Raw genomic sequence first — 16,117 nt, 5'->3', positions numbered from 1 at the left:
ATAGAAACTACACCTGGACTATAGAAACTACACCTGGACTATAGAAAGTACACTTGGACTATAGAAAGTACACCTGGACTATAAAAACTACACCTGGACTATATAAAGTACACCTGGACTATAGAAAGTACACCTGGACTATAGAAACTACACCTGGACTATATAAAGTACACCTGGACTATATAAAGTACACCTGGACTATATAAAGTACACCTTGACTATAGAAACTACACCTGGACTATAGAAAGTACACTTGGACTATAGAAACTACACCTGGACTATAGAAACTACACCTGGACTATATAAAGTACACCTGGACTATAGAAAGTACACTTGGACTATAGAAACTACACCTGGACTATAGAAACTACACCTGGACTATAGAAACTACACCTGGAACTGTCATTCTGTGTCTGTTTCTCCTTCCTGTCCTCTCAACCAGCCGCTCGTCCTGATCCTGGTTCTGCTGGAGGTTTCTTCCTGTTAAAGGGAGTTTTTTCTCTCCACTGTCTCCTTTGTGCTCGCTCAGGATGGGAGACTGTGATGAAGAGAAGATTCAACGAGTCGGCTGCGTCCTCAGATACTGAACTTTTACTAAATGACAGTTATGTTTGTGAATGTTTCTGTTCAGTGACCTCAGACGACTATATAAATAAACTGAACTGAGTTGAATTGCATCTATTTTTCATGGAGAATCATTTTTTAATTCGTTACCATTAAAATACCCTCTGTCCTCGACATATTTTAGTCACAACTTGCCTGTATAAGCAAAAGTGTTAGTACTACAGAGACACGTTAGATGGATACAGATCCCTTCTTTCCTCCAACAAACTGAAGTGTTCAGTGTTAGTTTGTTGCCCAACGTCGCCTCTGGTCGCAGCCACGACTGAACATTTAGCAGTTGTTGAAATCTAAAGTTAATTACGAGGCGCCACGTTTGATTGGCCTGGAACGGAGCCAAGCTTTGCTTTACGTGAACATCTTCTTGGTCAGGTTTAGATTTTTACTTTGATTCGAAACAGATGGCGACAATGATTTTTCTTTAACTACTGTATGTCATGGGACCTTGGAGAGTGAACCAGTTTCTTTTGCTTAAATGAGAAAGTGTGCACAGTAGATTTATGATGTACCATCAGTTGTATTTGAACAGAACACAAAAAAGTGAAAAAAGGGAGTTTTATCTTAAGTTCTTCAAATCAATGCACAGAAGTACAAATAAACACATTTCTGTTTAATTTGATCTTTTGCTTACCACAATTTAGTAAACCAAGAGCTTTATTATAAGTTCTGACTTGTCCCACCTTTACCTCTTTAATTTGCTGTTTACCACATTAACAGTTCATCTCTAGAGGTAAAGGACGCCATGAATTCTGGTTTGAGTCAAATTAATTTGAGCATCCTGAAAACTTGAATCTGTCTTTCTGCTCTTTATGAAGCAAAACACTCGAGACAGAAAATTAAAGGAACATGTTGTATAAAAAAGAAAGTACCTTCATTTGAGGTTCTAAAACGTGTCAAACTGAATTTGCAGATTGTCTTTATGTAAGACAAAGACATGAAAATGTTGTATGTTTATGAGCGAGGGAGCTTTCTGAAGCCGATCATTCTTAATTTAGCACACTCTGCAGTGACAGCTTCTCTTGCAGGCTTTATTTTTCTGTATGCACCAGCAAAGCATCAAAAATGGCTTCATTTAGTCTTTGACAGTTCATGCAACAGTTCCATTCATGAAACGTTTTCAAACTCACGTCTGAGTCCCACACCATGCTCCTGTTGTGCCCACCCTCATGCGTACCCCATGCCACCGTGCGCCACTCACTTGCTAAGACGCAGACCTCCGGCATGCAAGTGGCTCTGGACCATCTGCCAGCGCCCGGCCTTGGTGCCCCCCGACACCATGCTTCGAATGCTGTTGCTGCGACTTGGCCCCGCCCCTGTACCAGAGCAAGCGCCACCCCCGCTGTCACTGGCACCCGGTGAGGGCCCAGCACCGCCCTGCCCACCCTTATCCACTGCCCCGCTGGGGGTTGGAAGGGGGGCGTCAAAGACAGACAAACAAGAATGGACGGGAAAGAAAGATTCAAGAGAGGAAACAAGAAAAAGAGACAGAAGAAAGACGGACGCACAAACGTAGAGGGCCGGAGAGCAAAAGTGTTGTCAGTGAAGTCAAACGGGTAAATTGTACATTTCATGAGATTCAATCTGGAGTTTACAGTCATTCAAAAAGTACAAAGTAAATTAACTCTCTTCCAATTCTAGATTTATACGCATTAGGACAAAGGAGTGGTCTGCTTCTCACCAGAACTGAGGACGAATACAACTCAGACAACTCATTTAATAGTTTCATTGTTTGTATAAGATTAAGACAAGAGATCCTTCCTGCCTACATTTAATTTACCTTCAGAATTAATGAAGAATTTTTGAATTGAATAGAACTGAATAACAAAACTTCCACCAAAATGCAGAAGCAGGGTCTAAAAACACGTCATGCTGGTAGAATCAAGCATGGAGAAACTAACTGGTTTTTGTTTGACTCCCAGTTTCTCCATGTTTGTGGGGGAAGTTTTCACCTACTCTTCTTCACAGCACTGAGGTCTGTTGACACTCGTTTAAAGAAATCCTTTTTCAACTCTCACCAGCACTTTTAAACAAAGTTTAGTTTTAGCTAATGGTTTTGTTGTCATCTTTCCATTAGGATCAGAGGCGTTATCTTCAGCCATGCCGTAGGATGACGTGGCCTTGAGCTAAATGCTCCTCGTTGGTGCGAGTCACAATAAAGACAGAGCTGCACGAACAGTGCACATATAAAATAGAAGGTTGTCGATGTGGGTGTGATTGGCTAGATGAGGAAACACAGTGGAGTGTTTTCAAGAGCTTATAGTGAGGTTAAAGTGGGGGCTTATAAATGTGGCCCATTCTGGCCTTTAGACCATCACAGCATCCTGGTCTGTCTCTCTCAGCATCTGCTTTTGATTTTAACACTTTGGACTTAGCTTTATTTCTAATACTTTTGATTTTTGTACAAATTGCTGAAATGTGCTCAGGCCCTGTGGCTGCACAACAAACTCAGCCCAGTGTTCTTGGTATCGAACTGTCGAACATTTCAAACTGTTTTTTTCCTGCAGTCCAAAGAACATCGTTCCAGAAGCTGTGGTTGGATCGGACTGTGAAAATCTAGGAATGTTTCCTTTTTTAAAAATAAACACGTCCTTCTAGCTAATTTGTCCAAAAGCCATCTTTGTTCAAATATCTTTCCGATTTTAATTCTTCATCCTACAGACAGATGAAATCTCCTCTTCTGGAAAGATCAGCAGCTTTTTATTTTGTTTTCTAGATGAACGATCTCTTTGTGTGATTTAAAGTAATGAGCTTTCCCAAATTAAACCGATGTTTCTCTTAAATCTTTGCAGATTAGACTGGCGTTGTGTCAAAACACGCCTGGATGCTCCAGAGCAGCCAACGACTCACACCAACTGACAATCAGTGAAACACGTGTATTTAAAAAAAGAAACATGCTGTAACTTCTTATCAATTTATATGTAAATACCACCAAAGATTTTTTTCTGCACTTTGGCTTTAAATTTTTTATTTTGTTATTTCTTTTTTCCAGTTATGGCACAATGTCATATGCTGAGGTTTGTCTAAGTGTTTGTAAAACTGTGTCCTAATACATTAAACATTAGAATTGAAAGCAGGTGCACTTTACTTTTTATCATACCAGTTCTTTTAACGTGACCAAAAAATCTGGTGGGAACAAACTTTATCCAAATCTTTTTGTGTGTGTAAATTATTTAGAAACTTCTTAACGTCGTTTTGCACAGACGTGTTGTGGGAATACGTTGTCTGCTACACAGAACCCAGCGGTTGGTTTTAAATACTGAGACGAGTCCATTTTCCTCCAAACGGGAGGACGGAGAGGATCGACCTCGAAGTGAGCGGCCCAGCTAAGTGACGATGCAGACGCATCGCTCTCAGGCTTTCAGGCTGCAGATGAGAACACAGAACGCTAACATCTGGAAGCTCACACACCTGCAGAAGTTAAATGTTTGTTTCACGTCAGTATGACCTGCAACAGAAGATGGTTACTGCGTGTCCCACAAACCCACCCCAGCGGACCTGGACGTAAAGTCACGAAGACGAGCACAGACTGAACGCCGACTTTAGCACGGGACGTTCTGTGAGAACAAACCACACGACAAACGGCCGCACAACAGGAGGGAGCCCAAGACCACATTTAGACATTAAAGTGATAGTTCACGTGCTTGAAGTTGGATCCTGTATAAAGTTTATGAACTTTTATCATCTTGTCTGGTTTAGATAACTTTATAAGACAAAAAGAGGTTTAGTTCTGAACAGATTGACGAGATTATGGCGAGTCCAAGCTGGATCTAGATAGAAGTGGTTTGCTGTCATCATAAAACTTCAGTCCCAAACATTTTATAGCAAGTTAATGCAAACTATTTTATTAACCTTTAAAATTTTATCAATTGTTCATTATGCTGTTGTTTGAGCTATAATGTTTATCGCTGTCCATTGTGGTGCGCTAAGCATCATCTCCTCCTACATGTCTCTGTGTGAGTGCAGCTACAGCGTGCGCTCTCAGGACATCATTACCTGCAGTGTTCCCTCAGTGAGGACTGAACTAGACAAAAGGACCTTCTCCTACTCCGCTCCTGTTTCCTGGAATATCTTGTAAAAACATCTGAAGCTCTCGACCTTTGACCTCTCTAAGTGGCTTCAAACATCTGTTCAGTTCTTGCAAGAACCAACGCTGACATGTTCCTGTTTTAGTTTTCTACACCGCTTTACAATGTAGCCGTTTTTTGTTTAGTTTTAATTTCATTTATTCTATTTACTTTTCATTTTATATGCTTTTTATATGATTGTCCACTGTTGTCATCACTCTTTGTTTAAACCAGGTCTCTCCTGTAAACGAGTCCTCGAGACTCAATGAGACCAACGTGTAGAAATAAAGGTTGAAAAAAGAATATTGTGATTTTCTGCTGAGCGTGCCCTGAATTTGTCTGGGACATGCTGCAGCTAGCTGCAGTTGCTATTTTTAGCATAAATAGTTAAGATTTTATGTAAATAATCTCAAAATGTGACATTGGTAGCAACGTAAATGTTTATAGAATTGCATTTTCATAAACCACTGTACACTTTTAAAGTCTGGAGTTGTTTTAAGATGGTTAGCTTATCTGTGCTGTCAGAATTAAACTCACTAAAAAACTGGGTCTCAAAGAGCTATCTACAACTGGTAATATACTCTTTGTTCATAATTTTTCCACATAACCTCACATTAAAGGATTCAAACTATTGTTAGTAGTTGGAAGGTCAAAGAAATAATTTAGAACTTCACATTTTCCCAGTGCCCAACACATTCTTGAATATTGACTTCTAATTACTTTCTTCATTATTAATTTTTTTAAAGTCTTTATCACATCCATCTGCCCTAAAAGTTACATCTGCGAGACATTTTTTCAAATTTGCAAAACAAATAAAACTTGATTTGAGTTAGAAATGTATAATTAACTCATCTGCCATCACAATGTTCAGAAGTGACTTATTATCAAAAGTTAGCTCTTGTGCTGACGACACCATGCAGAGCAGTCACAACACCAGCGCTCATCTCCAGCGGTCGCCGAGTTTACAACACTTTCAACATCGCTGCACAAACAGAGGAACTAATCACCTGGTGGCTCTGAAAGAACCAAGTGAGTTGTAATTAAGGAGGATAAGAACAAACAGGTTCACCTGCGGCCTCGTGATCGTGTGAGATGCATCTAAATGATGGAGGGGAGGCTGATACAAGGCAGACATTTAACCACACAAACACTTAATTGCTCGGCTGTATACGAAGGAGACGGTGCGACTATTTTTAGAACGGCGCTCAGCAGACAAGACTCAGGAGGGCTATCAGGCAGCCTTACGGCTCAGAGTACGACAAGCTACAGTGGGAGTAGTTACAACAAGAAAACAGAGCGGATGGAGGAAAAGGTGACGAGGAAAGAAACACAAAGACTTTACACAGAGATTAAAAGAAAGCAAAAGTGTAAAGGAAGATGAACATAAACCACCCCGTTCAAAGAACAGCTGGACATTTCAAGAAATATGCTTATTTGTTTTCTAGTGGGGATCCAGATTATAAGATTAATTATGAAACCAGAGCCGGCTGCTGGTGAGCAGCTTGGCACCGAGTCCGCCAGAAGAGCCATTCAGTGGTAACAAAATCCATCTGCCAACACTTCCACAAATCACAAGAGTTTGCAGTTTTCATTTGCACAAGTAGCAAAAGCACTTGAAATAATCACAGCCTTGTATTCTGCTGCTGAAGGTTTATGAACTAAAATATTTGGATCAACTAAAAATATTAATTTCTCTGACAATGTAAAGGAAGAGTTAGTTTTTCTACTTCTATCGACAGGATTGGTCAAGAAAAGTGAAGAAGCTTCTTGATTGGCATGAACTTTTAAGTTTTGCACTGAAGACCAAAGAATATTAAAACATTCAGGAGTTTGACTGCATCATTTTCTGAAAAACAAACTTTTAGTACACATGTTTATGAGACATATATACACATATCTATCTATATATATATATATATATAGATAGATATGTATATATAGTAGTTTTATTAGTCGTAACCCAATGCATCAGTTAAAACAATGGACTTATAACGAACTAAAAATCAAAATCACTTGATAAACATGCCAAACATTTAATTATTTTAAAATGTGAATAATAAAAAAATAAAAATGTAATTTGAAGTTTTTTGAGAATGTTTTTAGATGGACTTTGCCCTTTAAAAAGGTGCCAGAAATTTTCTTTCAATAAAATAAAAATCTGCTGTAGTTTCAAATGATATAAAATGTAGTTTAAAAGTGTGACAATGGTAATTTCACCTAACTTCCTTTTGGAAAGCAAACGAGGCACACTTCTGCCGATGTGAAGCACTTTTATTCTTCCAAAGTGACCCATCTCGTTAAAACGTTTTATAAACCAGTGTGAACAGCCAACCCCCTCAGCAGATGATCTAATTGCTCCGAACCATCCTGAGTAGATTTGAACATTTGTAATTTGGTGGCCTGGCTGTACAAATGAGGAAAATGTTCATGTAAAGGAGCGCAAGCTGCTTTGAGGGTTGTCCGTCTCCATGGTAACGCTGCACGGTTGCAGGTGAGAGGAAAAGGAGGTCTGGCGAGGACAGCAGGGCTGTAAGCAAAGGGGCCGTCAAACAGTTTTAAATAAATACTACTTTCTATTTCTGTTCAGGTTTGTTTTCTTCATATCAACAAGATAAAAATAGGATGCAGTGCCTCGAAATGACCGGAATGGAAAACTGAACGAACGTGAGCAGCGAGGCCTCTTATCGTCTTTCATCTTTGGTACCGTTTCATTTCCAAAGATGGGAGTCAGGAGTTAATTTGGCATTGCTTCTGGCAGCTAGAAGGACCGTACTCAACAAATGAAAGGCGTTTAAAACACATCACCCATGTTTGTGTCATGTTCAGGCAGAACTGCAGCAGCGCACGTCTCTGTCCGGCGCCGCACGGCCGGCAGCGCATACTAAACACGCCTCACGCCCGACCAGTGCAGAGACACGAGGACCAGCAGGGAGGCGAGGACACGCCTGCTAAGACAAGTGGCCAGGCAGTGTTACTAAATGAGCTTCCTGCCCATCTTTAGGCGGTGATTTAACGTTTTAAATGCTCAGTGAGAAACCATCAACTTTGGCTTTGCAAAGTTTTTGTGCTATTTTTCATAAAAGGTTTGACTAAAACCATGATATCACCACACTTTGAGGATGTTTTCTTTTTAGTTGCTTAATTTAGTACAAAACAATTATTACAGACCTAACACAAAATTATAATTTATGAAAATTATAACCTTATGGCATTAAGAAACAAACAAAAAATAAATATAACTGTTGCAGTCAGTCACAATTGTTTTTTTTTTAAACAAGTAGAGAAAAAATATGTAGTTACTTCATTTTGAGGAAAAAAAGATGAAATCAGAAGAAAAACACTCAGGATTATTGTTGCACCACCTCTTTACTAACAGCTTGAACTGAGTTATCAACACAACTAACAAAAAACACAACTCCTCACCAGGGGCGATTCTAGGATCGGATCTTTAGGGGGGCTTAGCCCCCAGTACTGGCAATGGCTCTGGGCTTGAACAACGCGCCCATGGTGTGGTTTGTGAGAAGTGCAAAACTTACAGCTCCTAGCATTAGACCAGGTGGTCTCCCATCCAAGTACTAACCGACTCTGCTTAGCTTCTGAGATCGGGCGTGTTCAGGGTGGTTTGGTCGTAAATAAGAATCTCAGTCACAAACAGGACTTTTAAAGGATCATAGCAAAGTAAATTTATACAAGCAGGTTACAACAAATATCTACATACAAAGTACAAAACACACTAAACAAAGCACAACTACTGTAGTTTGAAGCATTAAATTTTAATTTAACCATTAAACATACAATGTAATTATGACAAAAATGGAGGATTTACCTGCAGTTACCTTCATTCAGATGAACATGTGGCACTTCCTGTTAATAGCGGTTGTATTCAGCTGATCATGATGTTGGCTGCTGGCCTTCATCCTTTCTTTACATTTTTCCAAACTCCGTTTAGGTTTTGAAAATGGCACAAACTGTATTCCACCTCTGAACTCAGAGGGTAGCGCTGTCTGAATTACATGTCCTCTGAAAAAGTTTAACAAATTCTTATCTGATGATTTTCCACAAAATCCCTCTCTGCAAAGCATCCATAACATGACAATGTTGTCAGAGGAAAAGGGGGTGGGGCTCCTGCAGGTAAGGGGCGTTTACCTTGGGGACAAATTGAGATAGCTGATTGGTCAGTAGCTTGCTGGATTGATTGACAGGTGATGTTGAGGATCTAACTTGTGCAAAATTATCAAAGATTTTACTGACTGTTTAAGAATGTCATCATTTATTCTATCTTCTTCTTCTTCTTCTTGTTTCAGCTTTTCCCTTGTCAGGCGTCTCCACAGAGAGTCCTCCTCCATCTCACTCTGTCCTCACTCCAACTACCTCCATGTCCTCTCTAACTGCATCCATATGTCTTCTCTTTGTCTTTTTCCTGGCAGCTGCATTTCTAACATCCTTCTACCAATATACCCACTGTCCCTCCTCTGGACATGTCCAAACCACTGTCCCTCCTCTGGACATGTCCAAACCACTGTCCCTCCTCTGGACATGTCCAAACCATCTCAGTGTGTCCTCTCTAACTTTATCTCCCAGTTGTTCAACATGTGCTGTACCTCTGATGATCTCATTCCTGATCTTCTCCATCCTTGTCTCTCCTAAGGAGAACCTCAACATCTTCATTTCTGCCACTTCCAGTTCTGTCTTCTGTCTTTTTGTCCATGTCTCTGTCTCCAGACCATACAACATAGCTGGTCTCACCACTGTCTTGTAAACTTTTCCTTTGATCTTTGCTGACACCCTTTAGTCTCAAATCACTCCTGAAACTTTTCTCCATCACTCCATCCTGCCTGGACTCTCTTCTTCTCCTCTTCACCACACTCCCCATGTTCCTGGACAGTGGACCCCAAGTCCTTGAAGTCCTGCACCTTTGTGACCTCTGCTCCTTGTAGCCTCACTGTTCCACCTCCTCCCTCTCATCCACACACATGGACTCTGTCTTACTACGGCTGACTTTCAGGATCTTTTTGTTTGCGTGTTGATGACGTTCGTTTGGCTTTCCTGGATGTAAATCTCGTTTCTTTCAGCCGATCATTTACAGTTCTGTCACATACACTCCAGTTTCTTGTTTCTCTTTTGTTTGCTGCGTCTTTTATTGTTTTCAAGACATTTGGCTTTAATTTTTCTATCCGGATGCTTTTGAGGTCCTTGGTGCACCAGTTTGCTTCCCTTTCACAACCTTTCCTTTTTGTTTAACAACCAATGTGTTTTGCAACTTTCCGTGACATTTACCTTCTTGTTTCATAATTCTCTTCTTGCAGCTGACGTCTCTCGTGGCGGAGCGGTGATTCAAGTCAATTCTCTCTGTGCAACAGCTCTCCAAGGTGTGAGCACTCTTATTTTTAAACTGACGACTATTTAGCAGATTTATATCTGGTTTTAGCGCCGTAAAATTCAGAGTGATTCCGTATTATTTTCCTCAAACTTCAGTGATTCCATATTTTTTCCTCTACTCGATCTAAGAATGTAAATGTGAATGACTGATGGCAACTGAAAGAACATCCTTTAAGAGTGGCGATTCCATGCTTTTTGCCAGGTGTTGTAAAATAACCACATCACTACACTGTTAATATCTTATTTCATGAGTGTAGACAGTGATGTCTGGTGTTAATGGACCCCAGTGATAACAGCCCCGCTCCGACACAGGGGTCTCTTACCAGCCATGACCGGGACTCACTTGGGAGTGAGGCGAGGGTCTCCATAGGGAGCATAGGGAGACATGTTTAAGAGAAACTCCTTGGGAGGGTAGGAGCTCCACCTCTGCTGCACGTTGCTGCTGTCGTTGTTATTCCAAAAGTCTCGGTCTAAATCGCTGCAGCCAGAAAGAGACAGCAAAACGTTGGACGTGTTAGAACAGCAAACGTTCACAGAGATATGAAGACGTCAAACAACAGAGGAGACAAGTATCAAGAAGTGCTAAGGACCAGGGAATAACTGTTGGTGGAAAATGGATAATAACAAGAAAGTAATAAAACTGGACTTTAATATCAAATGTTGCATGTTAAAAAAGTGACTGTTTTAAAGATCCAGTCATAAAGACCAGACAAACCAAAAAACAAGTTTATAAAATAGGGGAAAGTCCATACATTATGTTTTTCACATTAATTGTAATAAAAATTGTGACCAGACAGGAAACGGCTGAAGTGATTGAAAATACTTGTTGAGTCTAGGATGAAGAAACTAAATGGAGAAGATAGAAACTTTTTACTGAATAAACACGTTGGATTTAACCTGAGGAAAAAAACACAATTGAAAAATATGATGCAAACTACAAACATTCTCAAAAGGGAAAGTTGTGCTGTATGAGTTAGTTTTTCAAACATTATATGCTCATTTTGTTATGAATAACAGTAGCATGTTATTTTTTATGGGTAAAAAGTCAAAGAAACGCGTCAAAATGATATTTCTTAAAAGCTTCTTCACAAGTAAAGACTTAAAAGGATGGTTTGTGTTTCGTTGTGCAGGGAGCTCAAAGTTGAACTTTACAATCAGAACTAGTTTAACTCTCATCACTGATCAGTGCCTGACACCTACTTGATGGCTTTATTTTCTCCTCGACCTCTCACAGACTCTGGAGAGCCGGCAGCCTCCACCCCCGGCTTATTCCTCTTCCCCTGCAAAGACACGAGACAGAGACATGAGGGGGACAGATCGTTGACCTGCATCTTAACTGCTGAACCTAAATGGACTTTTGTAAGTGAAGTGTTCATTCTGCAGACTGTAGAACCACATCAGGTTCCAGCGTGTGTTGTAAAATACAGAAAACAAGGGAGGAGCTATAGATCTGGTTCGATGCCGGGACCAGACGGCTTTGTGGGATTAGAGAGACGAGGAAGTGATTTACTACACTGAAAGTGATGAAGCATACACAAACACATATTTACACACAAACAAAAGGAAAGCACGCACTGCTGCTCAGAATACCATTAAGCATGTGAGATAACAGTAAATGCACATCAGAGCACGAAACAGGAAACATTCATAAAAGTGTGAAGGGCCGACGAATCACATTAAATACATCTCAAGCTGTTCTTATATGCATGTGAGATGTTTTTTTTATTTATTTTAATTGTCAAATGAGTTTATTCATATAATCTTTAGACCAGCGGACTTAAATTAATATTCAGCAAAGTTTGCACTAGTAACTTTTTATCTGGCAATGGTCCAATGTATACATTTAAATTGTGTTTTAATACTCGCCGTGCAAGTTTTTCCTCTCATTTTGTTCATTCGTTCAACTTTATGTGGACAGTTAATCCCACTGAGCCTCGAGGGCTCATTTACACCTGATTTCAACAAAGAGTGATGTGAACATGACACAAGCACAGACCTGTCTGCGGGACGGAGAACACGGTGCTCATGAAGGAGAGTAAGTGAAGAGGAAAACTGAATTAAAGACATTCTAGAGACTTATTTTGCACGATTTGATATTTTCCCATCAAGATTCATTGGGGGGAAATGTTAGTGTAATACTTAGGAGAATAGACTGCAGTCACTTGAAACTTACTTTTGGTATTTTTGTAAAGCCTCTAAGAAATATAACTCACAATCCTTTTTATTTGGGGGAAATGGTTTCAGTTATTTTAACAAAGGCCTCTTGCTTTTTATAGTTGCAATAAAAAGAGACTTTTCCCGTTCCCTTCCTGCTCTCTCAGACTTTTGACTTTTGATTTTGTGTGAATCATTTTAAGAGCGTACAAAGATTTTCACAAAATATCAAATTATGACAAGAAAGTCCTAAGTTGGAGGTGGAGAGGGTGCAGGAAACAGGAGTCTTTGATCTCCACGGGGGATCTTTTTAATGGCTAAAAATGTTCCCTTTCTGTTTTTGAATTCTAAGAAATGCTTCAGTTACATCATCACACAGAGAGCTCCAGGTTGAATCTGCAACAAGAAATGCAGCTTAAATTTAATACACTTTCAAATGTTTCCTGCTAAATGATCTTACTGTTTGGATAAGTCATCAAACTATTGAAACAATTAGTATAAAGCCATGGAAATGATTGGAATAAAACTTTAATTAATGGCACAAGCAGAGACTTTGTGTAGCAAACTCAGTGAAGGTTGTATGTAATTTGGGTCACTTTCTGTTTTTCATTGATCAGAGTGAATGACACATATCTTGTGGTTTAATAATAGCAGGAGCAATTTGTCCATTTTGACCATAATTATGTGAGTGACAACAGCGAGCAATGATTTAATGAGCTGATATTATTCAAAGCGGGCACTCTTGTTGAAAACTGCCATTATTCTGCGCTCTATTATCCAACACAGGACTTTAGAAAAGAAAACACGTTCTCGTTGGACAGGAAATATTTCATGCTAACATCGTCCAAGTGCCTTCACTGCTAGCTAAGAAAGGCCCGGAAAATTAAATTCACACAGTCTATTTATCATGTTTTTTATTTTTATTTATGAAAACCTTTGTTTTAGTCACATAGTTTGATTGGGTTTTCAATACTCAATCAGCTGAGTTTCTCAAAAATATATAAACGTGGCCAAAAAAGTCCATGCTCAATAATCCAGGTATTCAATCCAACAATTTTCAGTCCGGTCCTCTGGACAGTTGGATTATTGAGAAACTGTCCAGAGGACCGGACTGAAAATTGTTGGATTTATAAATGTGGATTTTTTTTTTTAAAGTAACATATCTGAAATAAAGTTATAGTGTGGAGTGGTGGCACAGAGGTTAGAGAAGGTGGGCCTGTAACTGGAAGGTGCCGGTTCAACTCCCCAGACCGACAACATCAAAATGTGGGTGTTAAAGGTGAAGCACCCACACCTGCCTCCACCCTCATTTGCCCCACTCTGGGCCCTTGAGCAAGGCCCTTAATGCCCCCAGCTAGCAGCTCCCTGCTCCACAGAGGCTGTGGCAGCTCGGTGTCTGTGGTTGCATCAGGAAGAACATCAGGCGTAAAAATAATGATCAAGTCTTGGTGTGAGTTAGTTCGCTGTGGAGCCCCTGAAGAAGGAGCCGAAAGAAAAATAAATAAAGTTATAATGTATTCTCTGCCTAGAAGAATAGGTAAATATACTTTACTGCATGGTTGTTGTTGGGCTTTTTCCATGAACTTGTCAGATTTTGAGTTTTTGGCATTAGATTTATTTTATTGACAATTTGAAGGTACATGTGGACCCGTTCCTTCAGTCGAATAAAAACTGTACAGATTCACTAAACACTGAATACAGATATTCTGTATTTTTAGTTTCAGTTTTTTTGTCCCGTCTGTTTGAAGTATTATCCAAAATGGGCTACATTAACACCATTAGCCAGGATGTGCACTGAATGATCTTGCTGTGGGTGAGTATTTGAGCTCTGTGGAGGAGGACGACGACAGACTCCTCCTGCCACTGCTGGCGTTAATGAATTGATATTTAGTAGCACTAATGCTTCATCTGAATGGTTGTTTAAATGATGAGATATAATGGCATGGCTGTGCCCTCAGGTCAGATTTATCTGAACCTCCCAGGCTGCCTCCAATCAAAGTTCAAGCTCATTGATTCTTAATACGGTTAGTCTTATTTTACAGCAGGGTTCATTGGTTGAGGAATAAATCAAATAAAGTTTATTTAGTAATGACAATCAGACTGATGTGCTGTTAATTAAGCTTCCTCTCAGTTCTGTTCTCATATTAGGCAGCACGGTGACTCAGTGGTTAGCACTGTTGCCTCACAGCAACAAGGTCCTGGGTTCAATCCCCGGTTGGACCTGGGCTCTTTCTGTGTGGAGTTTGCATGTTCTTCTCGTGCTTGTGTGGGTTTTCTCCGGGTACTCCGGTTTCCTCCCACAGATCAAAAACGTGCATGTTAGAATGCCTTCAGTCCCTGGACTCCCTGGCAAAAGAGATCTCTCAGTGGGATTTGCCTGGTTAAATAAAGATTAATAAATAAATAAATACTCTTCTAATTAAAATATAATGAGTTTTTTTTAGGTGTTAACCCTTCAGGTAAATCACTCAGTTCCAATTTATACACAGGTAGTGTCTCTGTGACAGCAATGGGATTCCACTAAATGACAGTAGCATGTTGCCCTGGTGTCACAGTTTGATCATTTAAAACCATTTTAACTGAAGAGGAGCAGCACAATAGCAGGAGGGTAAAACACAACATGCCTGTCTCAACAAAAAGAAACCATCCAGAGGACCTGACTTGTTAACTTTGTTAGATTTTTCTACCTGGATTCTTGAGCATCAGGACATAACAGGCCTCTTGTTTTTTGTTTCGGGGGGAGCCTCCAGGATGGTTCTGCTGGTGTAACCTTTCATATTCACACCTGTGTGCATTTCACTTTCCAGCTGACCTTAACTGCATATCTGGGACTGTTAGGAGACTGAGGAGAGCATCAGGAAACATGTGATTTTAAAAAGTCCCAGCTGAGCTGACAGTGCTAACCAGGAAAAGCTGGTGCTGCCATGAAGTCTCAAAATGAGGTCAGTCTGACGTCAGGATCTGCAGAGCTGAATGGAATTGTGTGCATTGAATTATATATGAAAGTGGATACAGTCTCAAAGGAGCAGCTGTCACAGGTTTTTATTTATTTATTATTTTGGTAAAAAACAAAGAGTATATTGCAGTTTTTACCCACAAATCTGTTCTCAAATCTTTGGTGCAAACCTGAAGATAAAACTCAATAGTTATAATAATACACCATATTAAATTATATTATTAGAGTTTACCGTATATCTTAGATCCTCGTATACTCTCTTTTTTATACTTTATATTTTTGTTATTTTTGGGTGTAAGTGGACCTTGAATACATTACATAATGTATCACATGTGATGTGAATGATAACAAAGAACCTTGACGTTTGAATATTTTATTTAAAATTGTTTTTTAAAAAGTATAATGAAAAACTAAAAACTCTGGTTTTAGGTTTTTGTGTGGAACTAGTAAGTAAAGTTTATTTATAGAGCGCTTATCACAGACATAAAATCACAAAGCGCTGTACAATAAAAACCAGTGCTAAAATATACAAAGAATAAAACAAGCATAAGAACTACAAGAAGCACAATAAAATCATGACATAAAAGCCTGAGAGGATAAAAGTGTTTTCAGTTGATTTGTAATAACCTAAGAATTTTGTGGAGGTATTTTTGCAAACTTTATTTATTTTTTTAAGTTGTTTAAGTAACTTGAGAAACAGAAGCTCAAATAGTGATAACACCACAAGTTTCTCCTCTCTTCACTTTTAAAAGAAGAACAGAGATTCAAGGATTCAAGGTTCTTTATTTGTCGTACGCCGAGTGCCGTACGCCGAGTGCCGTACGCAGAGTGTCGTACACCGAGTGCCGTACGCCGAGTGCCGTACGCCGAGTGTCGTACGCAGAGTGTCGTACGCAGAGTGTCGTACGCCGAGTGTCGTACGCCGAGTGTCGTACGCCGAGTG

At 39.7% G+C, this 16,117-nt stretch overlaps 1 protein-coding gene across 1 annotated transcript in view; it reads right to left on the bottom strand.

Annotated features, from left to right (window-relative positions):
- Window positions 1-16,117, bottom strand: part of syt7b (synaptotagmin VIIb) — a 69,870-nt gene that overhangs the window by 45,611 nt on the left and 8,142 nt on the right. The window contains exons 2-3 of the mRNA XM_037692691.1: window positions 11,265-11,344; window positions 10,408-10,542 (exon numbers count right to left, since the gene is read on the bottom strand). Of these exons, the coding sequence (XP_037548619.1) occupies window positions 10,408-10,542; window positions 11,265-11,344 (215 nt within the window). The remainder of the gene's footprint in view (window positions 1-10,407; window positions 10,543-11,264; window positions 11,345-16,117) is intronic.

Source organism: Nematolebias whitei, chromosome 2 (genome assembly GCF_014905685.2).
Source record: "Nematolebias whitei isolate Nwh7 chromosome 2, NemWhi1, whole genome shotgun sequence".
Classification (NCBI taxonomy): Eukaryota; Metazoa; Chordata; class Actinopteri; order Cyprinodontiformes; family Rivulidae; genus Nematolebias; species Nematolebias whitei.
The sequence above is the reverse complement of the archived record's forward strand: the minus strand, read 5'-3'. Positions and strand labels throughout refer to the sequence as shown.